Source organism: Doryrhamphus excisus, chromosome 7, assembly GCF_030265055.1.
Source record: "Doryrhamphus excisus isolate RoL2022-K1 chromosome 7, RoL_Dexc_1.0, whole genome shotgun sequence".
Lineage (NCBI taxonomy): Eukaryota > Metazoa > Chordata > Actinopteri > Syngnathiformes > Syngnathidae > Doryrhamphus > Doryrhamphus excisus.
The window spans coordinates 21,494,927-21,510,794 of NC_080472.1; the positions used below are offsets into that span (position 1 = coordinate 21,494,927).

At 44.6% G+C, this 15,868-nt stretch overlaps 1 protein-coding gene across 3 annotated transcripts in view; it reads right to left on the reverse strand.

The window, feature by feature from the left end:
• Nucleotides 1-15,868, reverse strand: part of pex26 (peroxisomal biogenesis factor 26) — a 30,176-nt gene that overhangs the window by 12,497 nt on the left and 1,811 nt on the right. The window contains exons 2-6 of one of the 3 annotated variants that reach the window (XM_058077072.1): nucleotides 15,691-15,828; nucleotides 14,267-14,577; nucleotides 14,068-14,199; nucleotides 10,900-11,571; nucleotides 10,748-10,810 (exon numbers count right to left, since the gene is read on the reverse strand). In XM_058077072.1, coding sequence (XP_057933055.1) covers nucleotides 11,465-11,571; nucleotides 14,068-14,199; nucleotides 14,267-14,577; nucleotides 15,691-15,828 — 688 coding nt within the window. In that variant the 3' untranslated portion in view covers nucleotides 10,748-10,810; nucleotides 10,900-11,464. Of the gene's footprint in view, nucleotides 1-10,747; nucleotides 10,811-10,899; nucleotides 11,572-14,067; nucleotides 14,200-14,266; nucleotides 14,578-15,690; nucleotides 15,832-15,868 lie in introns of all 3 variants that reach the window. The other 2 variants (XM_058077071.1, XM_058077073.1) reach the window with 2 other exon arrangements.

The following is a 15,868-nucleotide window of genomic DNA, read 5'->3' on the forward strand; positions in this document are numbered from 1 at the left end:
TAGTCACCTTTACACTCTTACTACCCAATACAGTAGACATTATAAGAGAGAGTAAAACATAAAAGACAGAAATCCTGTTTACTCCTAACTAAATAGACTTTCATAACATTATTAGAGTCCCCTAAACAAGAAATAACACCCCTATAGTCAGCTTAACACTTAATTTCACTGCTAATTAATTTTCCCAAAATGACCAGCCTGTTTCTCATAATGACTTAAAATTTAAATAGTTCACCTAATAATGACCTACTTATTGTGGTAAAATGACTGTTCCATGTGGTGCCGCGGGCCGCCCCTTGGCCACCCCTGCTCCAAGGCAACTAGAGCATGTCCCCATACTGAGCGTACGACGGCACAAATCGGCTAACTTCATTCCCTGGCTTTGGGAATGCGGCCACGTGAGCGCCTTTCCAAGATGGAGGTGTTCAAACAATGGCCGACTGTGACCACGGTGCGGCACCGTGTGGGCTCACCGCTCTGACTCTTACAAAAAAAAACGTTTTAGGCGGTGTGGATTGTAGGACACATCAAACGGGGGGTGGGGGGGTCGGGTGGGGGGTCGGGGGTACGATATCACATTTCATTTGAATTGAGGCTCTTCATTCATTTCTGACTTTTACAGTCGGTGCGCACCCGCCGCCGCCGCCCCTCTCTTGAGGCCCCCCCTGTGCCCCCCCCCCCAACAGCAGCCGCTCTGGAAAAACCCATCTGACTCGCATTGCCTGGCTCCACTTGTGTGTTCCGTTTCGCCGCCAGGAGGAGGAGAGGCGGCCAATTACCAGCCGTCGTCGCCGCTTTCGCCGCCGCCGCCGCGAGACCCGTATGATGTCATCGCCCTGCTCCAAGCATAACAGGCTGCAGATGAGCGAAGGCCTTTAACGAGAAGCAGGGCGGCGTGTTTGTTGGTGAACTTTCTCATCATCTAAGCGGCTTCGTTATCAGCGAGAAATTAATATTGCATGCTGGGAATGGGGTGTCCAAAGTGCGGCCCGGGGCACAAAACAGCACACATTGGAAAAATCATATCAGATTCCGATCCAGCCATAAAAGCGCGTGCTGACGTGTGCGATACAACTGATGCCGTTTCCGACCCAATACCGAGAAAAACCCGCGGCGTTCGCGATCCGCCATCGTTCCAAAGAATACCTGAGATATCGTTTTTTGAGCTAGCACGACGGTTATTTGATCGGTATCAAACCTTGCCAAGCAGAGAGTTACCGCTACGGAAACATGGCGTTGCATGTCACACAGGAAGCAGTGGAAGGCACGTGCTAAGACTTTAATTAAAGAGACAGTACACCACCTGTGCGGCCTAGTATATGTTCGAGCCCGGCACCCCCCCCCCCCCCTCCCCTTGAGCAAAAATACCTTTGTGATCATATATATTATTAGAGTCCCCTAAACAAGAAATAACACCCCTATAGTCACCTTTACACTCTTACTACCCGATATAGTAAACATTATAAGAGAAAATAAAACATAAAAGACGTAGAAATCGCCGTTACTCCTTTCTAAATACACTTTTTACATTATTAGAGCCCTCTAGGCATGAAATAACACCCCTATAGTCACCTTTACACTCTTGCTACCCGATGTAGTAAACATTATAAGAGAAAATAAAACATAAAAGACGTAGAAATCGCCGTTACTCCTTTCTAAATACACTTTTTACATTATTAGAGCCCTCTAGGCATGAAATAACACCCCTATAGTCACCTTTACACTCTTACTACCCGATATAGTAAACATTATAAGAGAAAATAAAACATAAAAGACGCAGAAATCGCCGTTACTCCTTTCTAAATACACTTTTTACATTATTAGAGCCCTCTAGGCATGAAATAACACCCCTATAGTCACCTTTACACTCTTACTACCCGATATAGTAAACATTATAAGAGAAAATAAAACATAAAAGACGTAGAAATCGCCGTTACTCCTTTCTAAATACACTTTTTACATTATTAGAGCCCTCTAGGCATGAAATAACACCCCTATAGTCACCTTTACACTCTTACTACCCATTAGAGTAGACATTATAAAAGAAAATAAAACATAAAAGACGTAGAAATCCTGTTTACACCTTTCTAAATACACTTTTTACATTATTAGAGCACTCTAGGCATGAACTAACACCCCTATAGTCACCTTTACACTCTTACTACCCATTAGAGTAGACATTATAAAAGAAAATAAAACATAAAAGACGTAGAAATCCTGTTTACTCCTTTCTAAATACACTTTTTACATTATTAGAGCACTCTAGGCATGAACTAACACCCCTATAGTCACCTTTTACACTCTTACTACCCGATATAGTAAACATTATAAGAGAAAATAAAACATAAATGACGTAGAAATCGCCGTTACTCCTTTCTAAATACACTTTTTACATTATTAGAGCCCTCTAGGCATGAAATAACACCCCTATAGTCACCTTTACCCTCTTACTACGCAAGGTACGACGGCTGGTAATTGGCCGCCTTTCGTCCTCCTATATATTCTTCAGGTCGACGGGACACTCCCTCCTCATAGCGAGCAGGGAGGCCGCAGTTTGAAGATTCCGAGCGGCGACATATACATTCATTCACACACGCTCGGGCCGTGCATTTCCTGTGTAAGGGGGGAGGAAGTTCCGCGCCACATCAGAGCGTGCGAAGGAGCCTGCGGGCGGCCATTGATCTCCTCTCATGTCTCCATGTGCTCCCCGCAAACCATGCGCTGCATATAGACGCCGCCGGCCGTGAAGATATATAGGCTGAGGCCACGGGCCGCAGTATAAACAAAAGGCGGCTTTGACGACGAAGCCGTAGCCGCTTTCTCATTTCTAGGAGCGCCAGTATTCGTTTATCGAGCAGGGCCGGAGCTTTTTATGGCAAGGAAAGCTACAATTTACCCCCCGCACCCCCATTGCTGCGCTTCATGCCTGCAACCGTGACAAAGTCAGTCTGTCAGCGAGGCGTCATCGCCGCCGCCATGACGACACCGCTGTGACTGGAGACCAACGGCCGAGTCGTCGTGTTGCCACCCGCCTCGCAGCGGCGCTCACGACCGAATCGCACGCCTCGCAATGCATCGACGGCCCCTTTCACACAGACGCCACAGTAGCGCCTGCAATACAGAACCCAGTGAGGCGGAACTTGTGGAGACCAGACCCCCCCCCACGACACACATGAATGTACGCCATATAGGATGCAATATTCATAAACGAAATACTGTTTAAAACAACCTGTCTAAATTCAATTTTTAACACTATTAGAGCTCCCTAGACATGAAATAACACCCCTATAGTCACCTTTGCACTCTTACTACCCAATATAGTAGACATTATAAGAGAAAATAAAACATAAAAGACATACAAATCCTGTTTACTCCTTTCTAAATACACATTTTACATTAGTAGAGCCCTCTAGCCATGATATAACACCCCTATAGTCACCTTTACACTCTTACTACCCAACGTAGTAAAGATGATAAAAGAAAATAAAACATAAAAGACATACAAATCCTGTTTACCCCTTTCTAAATACACTTTAACATTATTAGAGCCCTCTAGACATGAAATAACACCCCTATAGTCACATTTACACTCTTACTACCCAATATAGTAAACATTGTAAGAGAAAATAAAACATAAAAGACATAGAAATCGCAGTTACTCCTTTCTAAATACACTTTTAACATTATTAGAGCCCTCTAGGCATGATATAACACCCCTATAGTCACCTTTACACTCTTACTACCCAATATCGTAGACATTATAAGGCAGACAAAATAAAACATAAAAGACATAGAAATCGTCTTTACTCCTTTCTAAATACTCTAACATTATTAGAGCCCTCTAGGCATGAAATAACACCCCTATAGTCACCTTTATACTCTTACTACCCAACATAGTAGACATTATAAAACAAAATAAAACATAAAAGACATAGAAATCCTGTTTAGCCATTTCTAAATACACTTTTTACATTATTAGAGCACTCTAGGCATGATATAACACCCCTATAGTCACCTTTACCCTCTTACTACGCAATATTGTAGACATTATAAGACAAAATAAAACATAAGACATAGAAATCGTCTTTACTCCTTTCTAAATACTCTAACATTATTAGAGCACTCTAGGCATGAAATAACACCCCTATAGTCACCTTTATACTCTTACTACCCAACATAGTAGACATTATAAAAGAAAATAAAACATAAAATGAATAGAAATCCTGTTTAGCCGTTTCTAAATACACGTTTTACATTATTAGAGAGCTCTAGGCATGATATAACACCCCTATAGTCACCTTTACACTCTTACTACCAAATATAGTAGGCATTATAAGAGAAAATAAAACATAAACAAAATAGAAATCCTGTTTACCTGTTTCTAAATACACGTTTTACATTATTAGAGAGCTCTAGGCATGATATAACACCCCTATAGTCACCTTTACAACACTCCTATGACCCAAAGTTTTTGTTTTGGTGCCATGATGGGACAGAGTACCGACACCCATCACTGCTTATTGGGTAGCCATTGTCTTGCTTGGATGAGTTTGGAGTGGAAGAACAAGCACCCCCCCCCCCCCCCTCTGACCAGACCAAAGCTTCTTCTGACACACGCATGTATTGTCCGTGTGCTGTGTCCTATGTGCACACGCAGCAGATACGGATCATCCCGTCCACCCGACGTCATCCCGCAGGAATCCAAACACAGCCTGACTAGCATGTGCAAACAGCCCAGATAAATCAAAGAGCGCTATCGGCCTCTCCTCTCCGAAGACCTCCCCTCCTTCTCCTCGTTGGCCCTGGTTGGTGGAGACACACACACATCCTCCTCGCATTCCTCAGGCCATCCGACCTCAGTCCAGTCAGGACTTTCCCACACGGGCCTAAAGCCTATGAATGAGAGTACGGCTTTGTTCCGGGCATATTTCATCCCCATCCCGGCAACCCCCCCTCCATCCCTGAGGTGGAATGCTTCAGGAATGCCGACTACCTGGCATGAGAAAGTCTCTGAGCTTTCTCACCTCGTCACCGCAGTCCATACTTTTGATGAGAAAAAGTTCGGTACATAAAAACAGGGTAATTCCCAAAATTCCCAAATGTGCCCGTTAGCGCTTTTCGGTAACACTCATACTTGAAAGGAAAAAAAAAACACACATAGTCTAAGTCGCTTTGTTTATGTCTGGACTTCTTGTTTAAGGTTAGTACAAGCACAGCACAGGCCTCGCAAGTCCTTCAACCAATGAACGACTCACCGACTCAACGAATCAACAAATCAACGATCATGGAAATTCCTTTAAGCTCCTTTAAGCTCCAAACAAGGGATAACTATATACTCGAAATAATCCACAGTCAAAAGTCACTTCCTGTTTTTTTTTGTTTTTTAATGAACGCCGTCACGGCGGTCTAGGGGTTAGCGCGCAGACCTCACAGCTAGGAGACCAGGGTTCAATCCCCACCCTCGGCACATCTCTGTGTGGAGTTTGCATGTTCTCCCCGTGCATGCGTGGGTTTTCTCCGGGTACTCCGGTTTCCTCCCACATTCCAAAAACATGCTAGGTTAATTAGCCACTCCAAATTGTCCATAGGTATGAATGTGAGTCTTCGGGCAAGGGGCGGGGTACACCCTGGACTGGTGGCCAGCCAGCCAATCACAGGGCACATATAGACAAACAACCATTCACACTCACATTCATACCTATGGACAATTTGGAGTCGCTAATTAACCTAGCATGTTTTTGGAATGTGGGCGGAAACACGAGAACGTTCCTGGGGGAGAACATGCAAACTCCCAAAAATGGCCGAGGGTGGGATTGAACTCAGGTCTCCAAGCTGTGAGGTCTGCACGCTAACCACTCGCCCACCGTGCAGCCCTAGACGGCTTCTCGAGACTAATTCCAATTGGGAATCATTGAATGAAAACAAACTGCACGGTGGTCTAGTGGTTAGCGTGCAGACCTCACAGCTCGGAAACCAGGGTTCAATTCCACTCTCGGCCATCTCTGTGTGGAGTTTGCATGTTCTCCCCGTGCATGCGTGGGTTTTCTCCGGGTACTCCGGTTTCCTCCCACATTCCAAAAACATGCTAGGTTAATTAGCCACTCCAAATTGTCCATAGGTATGAATGTGAGTGTGAATGGTTGTTTGTCTATATGTGCCCTGTGATTGGCTGGCCACCAGTCCAGGGTGGACCCCGCCATACTCTCACTTGAAGACAGCTGGGATAGGCTCCAGCACCCCCTGCGACCCTCATGAGTATAAGCGGTAGAAAATGAATGAATAATATTAATATGAGACTGCACGGTGGTGAGTGGTTAGCACGCAGGCCTCACAGCTAGGAGACCCGAGTTCAATTCCACCAATTGCATGTTCTCACCGTGCATGCGTGGGTTTTCTCCGGGTACTCCGGTTTCCTCCCACATTCCAAAAAAACATGCTAGGTTAATTAGCCACTCCAAATTGTCCATAGGTATGAATGTGAGTGTGAATGGTTGTTTGTCTATATGTGCCCTGTGATTGGCTGGCTGGCCACCAGTCCTCTTGCCCGAAGACAGCTGGGATAGGCTCCAGCACCCCCTGCGACCCTCATGAGTATAAGCGGTAGAAAATGAATGATAGCGCATCACTGGGAGCGTACAGGAAGTAGGACCTAGCGAGAGTACGCCCCTGCATGCTAGCTCGCTAGTTTCCCAGCTACTAATTGGTGCAGAAACAAGAGCGACGGTGCTGTGTCGGCTGGAATGCGAAAGGCACAGTTTGGCCCGGAGGTGCAATGCCGTTCATTCCTCCATAAAGTGGGATTTGAATTGAAGGAGCGCCAGGTGAATTTATTATCCCAGCGTTCCGATCCTGTTCAGATGAGTCGTCCCTCGGAGACAAGTTGCAACCGGATGATGTTTGTTGTGTTTTTTTTTTTTTTTTTTTTTTAACGGCTTTGATAAGGCGGGGGGCGGCACGGTGGTCTAGGGGTTAGCGCACAGACCTCACAGCTAGGAGACCAGGGTTCAATCCCACCCTTGGGCATCTCTGTGTGGAGTTTGCATGTTCTCCCCGTGCATGCGTGGGTTTTCTCCGGGTACTCCGGTTTCCTCCCACATTCCAAAAAAACATGCTAGGTTAATTAGCGACTCCAAATTGTCCATAGGTATGAATGTGAGTGTGAATGGTTGTTTGTCTATATGTGCCCTGTGATTGGCTGGCTGGCCACCAGTCCAGGGTGTACTCCGCCATACTCTCACTTGAAGACAGCTGGGATAGGCTCCAGCACCCCCTGCGACCCTCATGAGGATAAGCGGTAGAAAATGAATGAATAATATTAATATGAGACTGCACGGTGGTGAGTGGATAGCACGCAGGCCTCACAGCTAGGAGACCCGAGTTCAATTCCACCAATTGCATGTTCTCCCCGTGCATGCGTGGGTTTTCTCCGGGTACTCCGGTTTCCTCCCACATTCCAAAAAAACATGCTAGGTTAATTAGCCACTCCAAATTGTCCATAGGTATGAATGTGAGTGTGAATGGTTGTTTGTCTATATGTGCCCTGTGATTGGCTGGCTGGCGACCAGTCTAGGGTGTACCCCGCCTTACGCCCGAAGACAGCTGGGATAGGCTCCAGCACCCCCCGCGACCCTCGTGAGGAAAAAGCGGTAGAAAATGAATGAATGAATGATAAGGCGAGGTAGCCAAGATGGCGCCCGGGACAGGATGTCGTAGAAAAAAACGCGTCATCAAACGCGCCCTTTCCCAGTAACCTGAGCGCGGCGGCTTCAAACGCTACAATGTAATCCCTAGCGTGATGATAAGCGGGCGAAGATAAGGCTAACGACCGGGGGCGGGGCGTCTTATATGTCATGAATAGAATTATCGGAAGGGGGGCCGGAATGAGCCTTTGGACCGGTTCTTGAAGACTGAAGAGCTTCGAACTCCCGGCTCAGCATTTTTTTTTTTTCCTCGCCGTGACGTCGACCGACAACGAGAACGCGCCAAAAGTCACTCAGTCGAGATCCAAACCAAAAACCGCCGCTGCACGTTTTTTCAGCAGATGTTTCACACGGAAGAATCTCACGTCACGGATAAAATTCCCTTTTCAAGCCTAAAAGGAACGCCAGGAAAGTGAAGCTCAGCGAGTTTCGGCGCTAATCTAGCTAGCTCCGATGAAGCACTCCCGTCTTTGTTTGCCAACAACAAAAGCGGACTTCACCATGGTCACCGGTTGAGAGGAAAAACACGACCATTCCCGACCCGGAAGCTGATTATGTAACTGGACGCTAGCGAGGAGATGCGGTGCCGGTTTTCATGGCGGGGGTGGAAAAAAAAAAAGCGCACAATGCGTCCATTTCTTCCCCCCCCACGGTCATGTTCCCTTGGCATTCATCTTACTGCGCACATGGCTGCTGTTACCCGATAGGTCCAGCCACCTGTCAATCACCTCAAACATGAAATACCGTCAACCCAAAACAGAATTATTTTCCCATGCAGTTACAACGCGGCGAAAAAAACGTTATTGATGACGGCGGTGAAATGTCTGGAATGCTCTGAGGCGCTCGGCCGCAGAGCGAGAGGGGAGTGTGGGGGGGGGGGCGGAGAAAGAGAGAGAGTGGGGGGGGGGGGGGGGGTAGATCTCCAAAAGCCAAAAAAAATGTTCATTTTCTCCAGCACACGCTCGCCTAGTAACAAACTAAACACGCATCAACACTGTGCGCGGTGACCACGTGTGGCGTGCGCAGGCGGCCATTGTGGCTCCGTTCAATTACAGCGGCCATCACAGCAGGATGACACTAAACACTAAACAACATGGAGGGGGGATGGGGGGGGGTGCCATGATGATGACATCATCTGTCATCAGTTCCAGAGTAAGTATTTAGTTTCAGGCGTCCATTGCAACATATTCACGTCATCCATTTTGCATATTGGAAATTTGCTTTGTCATGCTATACTTTCCGAAGCCACCAGGGGGCATATGTGTGTATGTTCTCTACATTATGTTTACATTACTTTTAGGCATGGAGGGTATGAATGACTTGCATAATTCATTCATTTTCTACCGCTTTTCCTCACAAGGGTCGCATGGGGTGCTGGAGCCTATCCCAGCCGTCTTCGAGCGAGAGGCAGGGTCTACACTGGACTGGTGGCCAGCCAATCACAGGGCACATATAGACAAACAACCATTCACACTCACATTCATACCTATGGACAATTTGGAGTCGCCTACTATCCTCCCTAGGCTCGAGGGGGTATGCTGGAGCCTATCCCAGCTGACTTCAGGCGAGAGGCGGGGTCCACCCTGGACCGGTCGCCTGCCGAATCGTTCGTTCATTTATTCATTCATTTTCTACCGCTTATTCTCGCGGGGGTGCTGGAGCCTACCCCAGCTGTCTTCGGGCGAGAGGCGGGGTCTACACTGGACTGGTGGCCAGCCAGCCAATCACAGGGCACATATAGGTCCTACTTCCTGTACGCTCCCAGTGATGCGCTATTGTTTTCTTTCATTCATTTCCTACCGCTTATACTCATGAGGGTCGCTGGGGGTGCTGGAGCCTATCCCAGCTGTCTTCGGGCAAGAGGACTGGTGGCCAGCCAGCCAATCACAGGGCACATATAGACAAACAACCATTCACACTCACATTCATACCTATGGACAATTTGGAGTGGCTAATTAACCTAGCATGTTTTTGGAATGTGGGAGGAAACCGGAGTACCCGGAGAAAACCCACGCATGCACGGGGGAGAACATGCAAACTCCACACAGAGATGGCCTGAGGGTGGAATTGAACCCTGGTCTCGTCCGCCATGCAGCCCTGACTAGCATTCATTCATTCCATTAATTTTTTACCGCTTTTCCTCACGAGGGTCGCGGGGGTGCTGGAGCCTATCCCAGCTGTCTTCGGGTGAGAGGCGGGGTACACCCTGGACTGGTGGCCGGCCAGCCAATCACAGGGCACATATAGACAAACAACCATTCACACTCACATTCATACCTATGGACAATTTGGAGTCGCTAATTAACCTAGCATGTTTTTGGAATGTGGGAAGAGTACCCGGAGAACATGCAAACTCCACACAGAGATGGCCGAGAGTGGAATCGAACCCTAGTCTCCTAGCTGTGAGGTCTGCACGCTAACCACTCGACCACCGTACAGCCCTGACTAGCATAATACCTGCAAAAAAAAAAAAAAAACATATGGGCGCTAAAACTGCAACGAGATGCATGTCATAACTCGACGGCGACACGATGCAGACGTGTGGCTTTTGAGAGGAGGGGGGGGGAAGGGATGGGGGAGGGGGGGGGGGGCGGTATCCCACGGATGCGCTGCATGACTCAGCGCGAGGCCTGTGGCAGCGTGCAGACGTGTTCCATTCTGTCAGAAGCGCCGCAGCACACAGGAACCAATTCACACGCCCCCCCCCACCCCACCACCACCACCTCCACGCTTGACGGGGGCCACTGGGAACGTCACAGGTCGGTGCCAAAAGGGGCTGCAGATATGGGAACTGTTTCCCCCATGTCGCCCCAAAAAAAAAAAAAAACAACCAATAATGCAGATGTTTGCATCTTTTGCACCAATGACTAAGCATTGTTCATTTTACACGTCGGTCGTGTCAGGAAAAGTGAACACCATGGAAGGAATTCCCCCTTTCCCGAATCAACCCAAATGGAGTCTCCTGCACCACCTAAAGGTCTCCAGCCAACATGACACGGCTGATATAGATTTCATTTTCAAAACATGTTCTTGTTGTTGTTGCTAACCTTTCCTGGAGAGGCCCGCCCTCCCGCTTCTGTAGCGTGGTCTCCGCTTCCGTACACCGTCGTCTGGGAACGTTAAAAAAAAAAAAAGAAAACATCAGCACGTTCCCCATCCGTTAGACAACCGATACAAATTTGGGGGGAAAATTACCGACCTTGGGCGGCACGGCGGTCGAGTGGTTAGCGCGCAGACCTCACAGCTAGGAGACCAGGGTTCAATTCCCACACTCGGCACATCTCTGTGTGGAGTTTGCATGTTCTCCCCGTGCATGCGTGGGTTTTTTCTCCGGGTACTCCGGTTTCCTCCCACATTCCAAAAACATGCTAGGTTAATTAGCCACTCCAAATTGTCCATAGGTATGAATGTGAGTGTGAATGGTTGTTTGTCTATATGTGCCCTGTGATTGGCTGGCCACCAGTCCAGGGTGTACCCCGCCTCTCGCCCAAAGACAGCTGGGATAGGCTCCAGCACCCCCCGCGACCCTCGTGAGGAAAAGCGGTAGAAAATGAATGAATGAATCTACGACGACAATTCCAGGCCGACTGTCTCAAATTGGAATCATGTGTTGTTGTTTTTAAAAGAAAACAAAAGTTGCCTTTTAAGAAGGAAAATTAGCTCGGAATTTTAATAAAAGAAGGAAAAATACCCAAATAAAATGATGAAATTAAATATATTGCATTAGGATTCTTCATTTCTGATGATTCATGAGTGTGTGTGCGTCAGTCCGTCACAGATCTCTGATGGTAAAACGGGCCCGACGCCATTTTCCACAGTTCTCCGATCAGCTGATGGAGCTTGGAAATCCACATGAAGGATGACGGAAGCGCTGAAAAAAATGGATATTCTTATCACTCACTTTGTCATTCTTTATGCGGAAGTACAATTTACTGCATGTGAGTATACATGCTCAAAAATCCCACAAAATACACCCCACCATCAAATCAGTCAATTGCATTAAAAAAAATGTTGATGTGGTGTCTTTGAACGCACCCCTCATGCCTTATCATAACGCCATTAAAGTATAATTGAAATGTTCCACTACAACTAAATAACCAGTAATAGCGAAATAGTAATATTTTCTGTTCATTTGCAGCTGTTAATATCTACTAATCAATACAACTACAATAATGGTAATGGTTTAATTTCATTTGAACATGCATCAGATTACAATTGAATGCATCACATAATCATTTACCAGTTCCACATGTCCGAAAGGAGTAGGAAGAAGCAAAGCTTATTAAATCCTACCCCTCCATCTGGTACTTTTACAATCAGTAACTGTTACATTTGTTCACTTCCTGCTTTCATAATAGATTTTTTTTATATATATTCATTTTTAATGTATTTTATAAATTTTTATTTAATTATTTATTTTTAATTTTGTGGTGTTTTTTTATTTTTTGTATTTATTTATTTTTGTCACGTACCAAAGTAATGGTAATGGTTTAATTTCATTTGAACAAGCATCAGATTACAATTGAATGCATCCCACAATCAGTTCCCAGTTCCACATGTCCAAAAGGAGTAGGAAGAAGCAAAGCTTATTAAATCCTACCCCTCCATCTGGTACTTTTATAATCAGTAACTGTTACATTTGTTCACTTCCTGCTTTCCTAATAGATTTTTTTAATTTTATTTATTTTTTAATGTACTTTATAAATTTATAGTTATTTATTTTTGTGTTTATTTTTATTTTTTGTATTTATTTATTTGTTTATTTATTTATTTTTGTCGCGTACCGAAGTAATGCTAATGGTTTAATTTCATTTGAACGTGCATCAGATTACAATTGAATGCATCACATAATCAGTTCCCAGTTCCACATGTCCAAAAGGAGTAGGAAGAAGCAAAGCTTATTAAATCCTACCCCTGCATCTGGTACTTTTACAATCAGTAACTGTTACATTTGTTCACTTCCTGCTTTCATAATAGTTTTTTTTTGTCACGTACCGAAGTACAAAGTGATATGACCATACAATATAATATTATATTATAAGTTTGTATTATATTTACTGTATTATTATGTATTGTATTATAAGTTTTTTTTTTCTTTTTTCACGTACTGAAGTACTAGGTGATACTATATGATGCAGTAAAAGTCTAATCAGCCACCTGAAGCCCCAAGCGGCATGGCTATTAAAAAGTGCAAATGTCACTTCCTGTTTTCCTAATATAGTTTAAGTTCATTCATTCATTCATTTTCTTCCGCTTTTCCTCACGAGGGTCGCGGGGGGTGCTGGAGCCTATCCCAGCTGTCTTCGGACGAGAGGCGGGGTACACCCTGGACTGGTGGCCAGCCAGCCAATCACAGGGCACATATAGACAAACAACCATTCACACTCACATTCATACCTATGGACAATTTGGAGTGGCTAATTAACCTAGCATGTTTTTGGAATGTGGGAAGAGTACCCGGAGAACATGCAAACTCCACACAGAGATGGCCGAGATTGGAATCGAACCCCGGTCTCCTAGCTGTGAGGTCTGCACGCTAACCACTCGACCACCGTGCAGCCCTGACTAGCATAATACCTGCAAAAAAAAAACCAAAAAAACCATATGGGTGCTAAAACTGCAACGAGATGCATGTCATAACTCGACGGCGACACGATGCAGACGTGTGGCTTTTGAGAGGTGGCGGGGGGAAGGGATGGGGGAGGGGGGGCCGAGGGTGGAATTGAACCCTGGTCTCGTCCGCCATGCAGCCCCGACTAGCATTCATTCATTCATTCTCGACCGCTTTTCCTCACGAGGGTTGTGTGGGGGTGCTGGAGCCTATCCCAGCTGTCTTAGGGCGAGAGGCGGGGTCCACACTGGACTGGTGGCCAGCCAGCCAATCACAGGGCACATATAGACAAACAACCATTCACACTCACATTCATACCTATGGACAATTTGGAGTGGCTAATTAACCTAGCATGTTTTTGGAATGTGGGAGGAAACCGGAGTACCCGGAGAAAACCCACGCATGCACGGGGAGAACATGCAAACTCCACACAGAGATGTGCCGAGGGTGGGAATTAAACCCTGGTCTCCTAGCTGTGAGGTCTGCGCGCTAACCACTCGACCGCCGTGCCGCCCATTTTTTGTAATTTAAAAAATAATAATAATAATATTTTTTTTTGTCACGTACTGAAGTACAAGGTGATATGAGCCTACAATGACATAATGGGTACCATAGTAATTTATAGCACATATTTAGCAAACTATGTCCTGTCATTTTCCTATTTGTTTTTAAAATACAGTAAAAAAAAAAAAAGTCATATTTCACATATAGTTGAAAATGGTGATAATTCTGATTAATAAATGCAGAGCATCCCACCTGGATCCAAGCGTAAAAACAGCATGTAGACAAGAAGAGCAGCCAAGAAGAGCTTCTGGAATGAGACGGATCCAGACATCAATCTCCTGAAGGAAAGCCTCAACAAAGCTTCCATCTTATGGAGAAGGGAACCTGCGCAAAAGCCAGACAACCTTCACTGACGTCGCTCTTAAAAGGGAAGACTAAAGTCATCCCTCACCTTCCGTCGTGAACGCTTCACGACCGCTACAATCTGCAGCGACAGCGGCGTCGCGTTTCTGACGCTCGTCTTCTTCTATGACGGCCAGCGCGGTCTGCTTTTGCTCGTTCGTGAACGTGACGCTTCCCACCTCACCGCCGACAAAATCTCTAGCCTGGTTAGTGTATCCAAGGGGCAGGAGGACGTGCAGGAGGTATAGCTCGGCTACAGTGCCAAAGCCGGAGACGCATCGGTTGGCCGGACTGTGCAGCCATGCTTGTGTGGCCTCCTTTATCGGAGTTGGCTCCCCCACCTGGGAGTAAAGAAGGATGCTGCCAAAAAAGGATGAAAAGCACCTTTATGATGACACCCTAACCCAGGGGTGGGCAAACTACGGCCCGGGGGCCACATGCGGCCCACTAAGCGTTTGAATCCGGCCCGCCAGTTGCTTTCTACCTTTTAACATACATGCTGGCAACATGACTTGCAAGTCGGATGTCTTATTCAGTAAAAAAAAAAAATAATAATAATAAAAAAAATTTAAAAAAAATTGTAAAATTCAAGTTTGTAGTTTGATGTGGTCAGATCTTTAAAGCGTTTGAATCCGGCCGGCCAGTTGCTTTCTACCTTTTAACATACATGCTGGCAACATGACTTGCAAGTCAGATGCCTTATTCAGTAAAAAAATAATAATAATAATAAAAATTAAAATAATTTAAAAAAATGTTTTTTTTTTTAATGTAAAATTCTAGTTTCTAGTTTGATGTGGTCTGATGTTTAAAATGCTCCGGAAAAAAGGGATATATGGAACATATTTAAAACATATATCTAATAGTCTGACACTTTTACAGATAAAATTATACAAATAAGTAAATTAATTAAATAAAAAATATATAATATATTAAATATAATATAATTGGTATATATAATACAATTTATAATAATATAATTATAATATATATATAGATTAAATATAATATATAATGTAATAAATAAATAAAATTAGACAAATAATTCAAGGTGGACTGTTAGAATTATAAGCAAATACAAATATATATACAAATATACATATATACAAATATAATATAATATATTAAATATAATAGATATAATATATACAATATAATTGATAATAATAATAATATAATTATAATATATAATAAAAAATTATATTTAGTTTTTAATATTAATATATTTAATATTGTTAATATATTAAAAAAAAATTAAAAATTTGACAAATAATTAAAGGTGGACTGTTAGAATTATAAGCGTAAAATAATGTGTGTGTTATAAAAAAAAAGATATTCTGGCCCCCCGCACAGTTTTGTTAACTCAATGCGGCCCACGAGTCCAAAAGTTTGCCCACCCCTGCCCTAACCCATGAAGAGGACCTTCTTGTTTCTAAAAATAACCCAATAAAAATAAATTACCTGACTTGTACTCACCACATTTGCATGATTTTGGAAGGAATTTTCTCCTCATGTTTATAATGTTGAAGGAGCCAGGAGAGGACACCACGCCATTGATTTAACTCGGCAAGAGCTTGGATCCCCACGATGCAAAAGCCTGCCTTTAACTCGGCTCTGCTGGGTGGACAAAATATTCAAGTAATAATTGACAGAA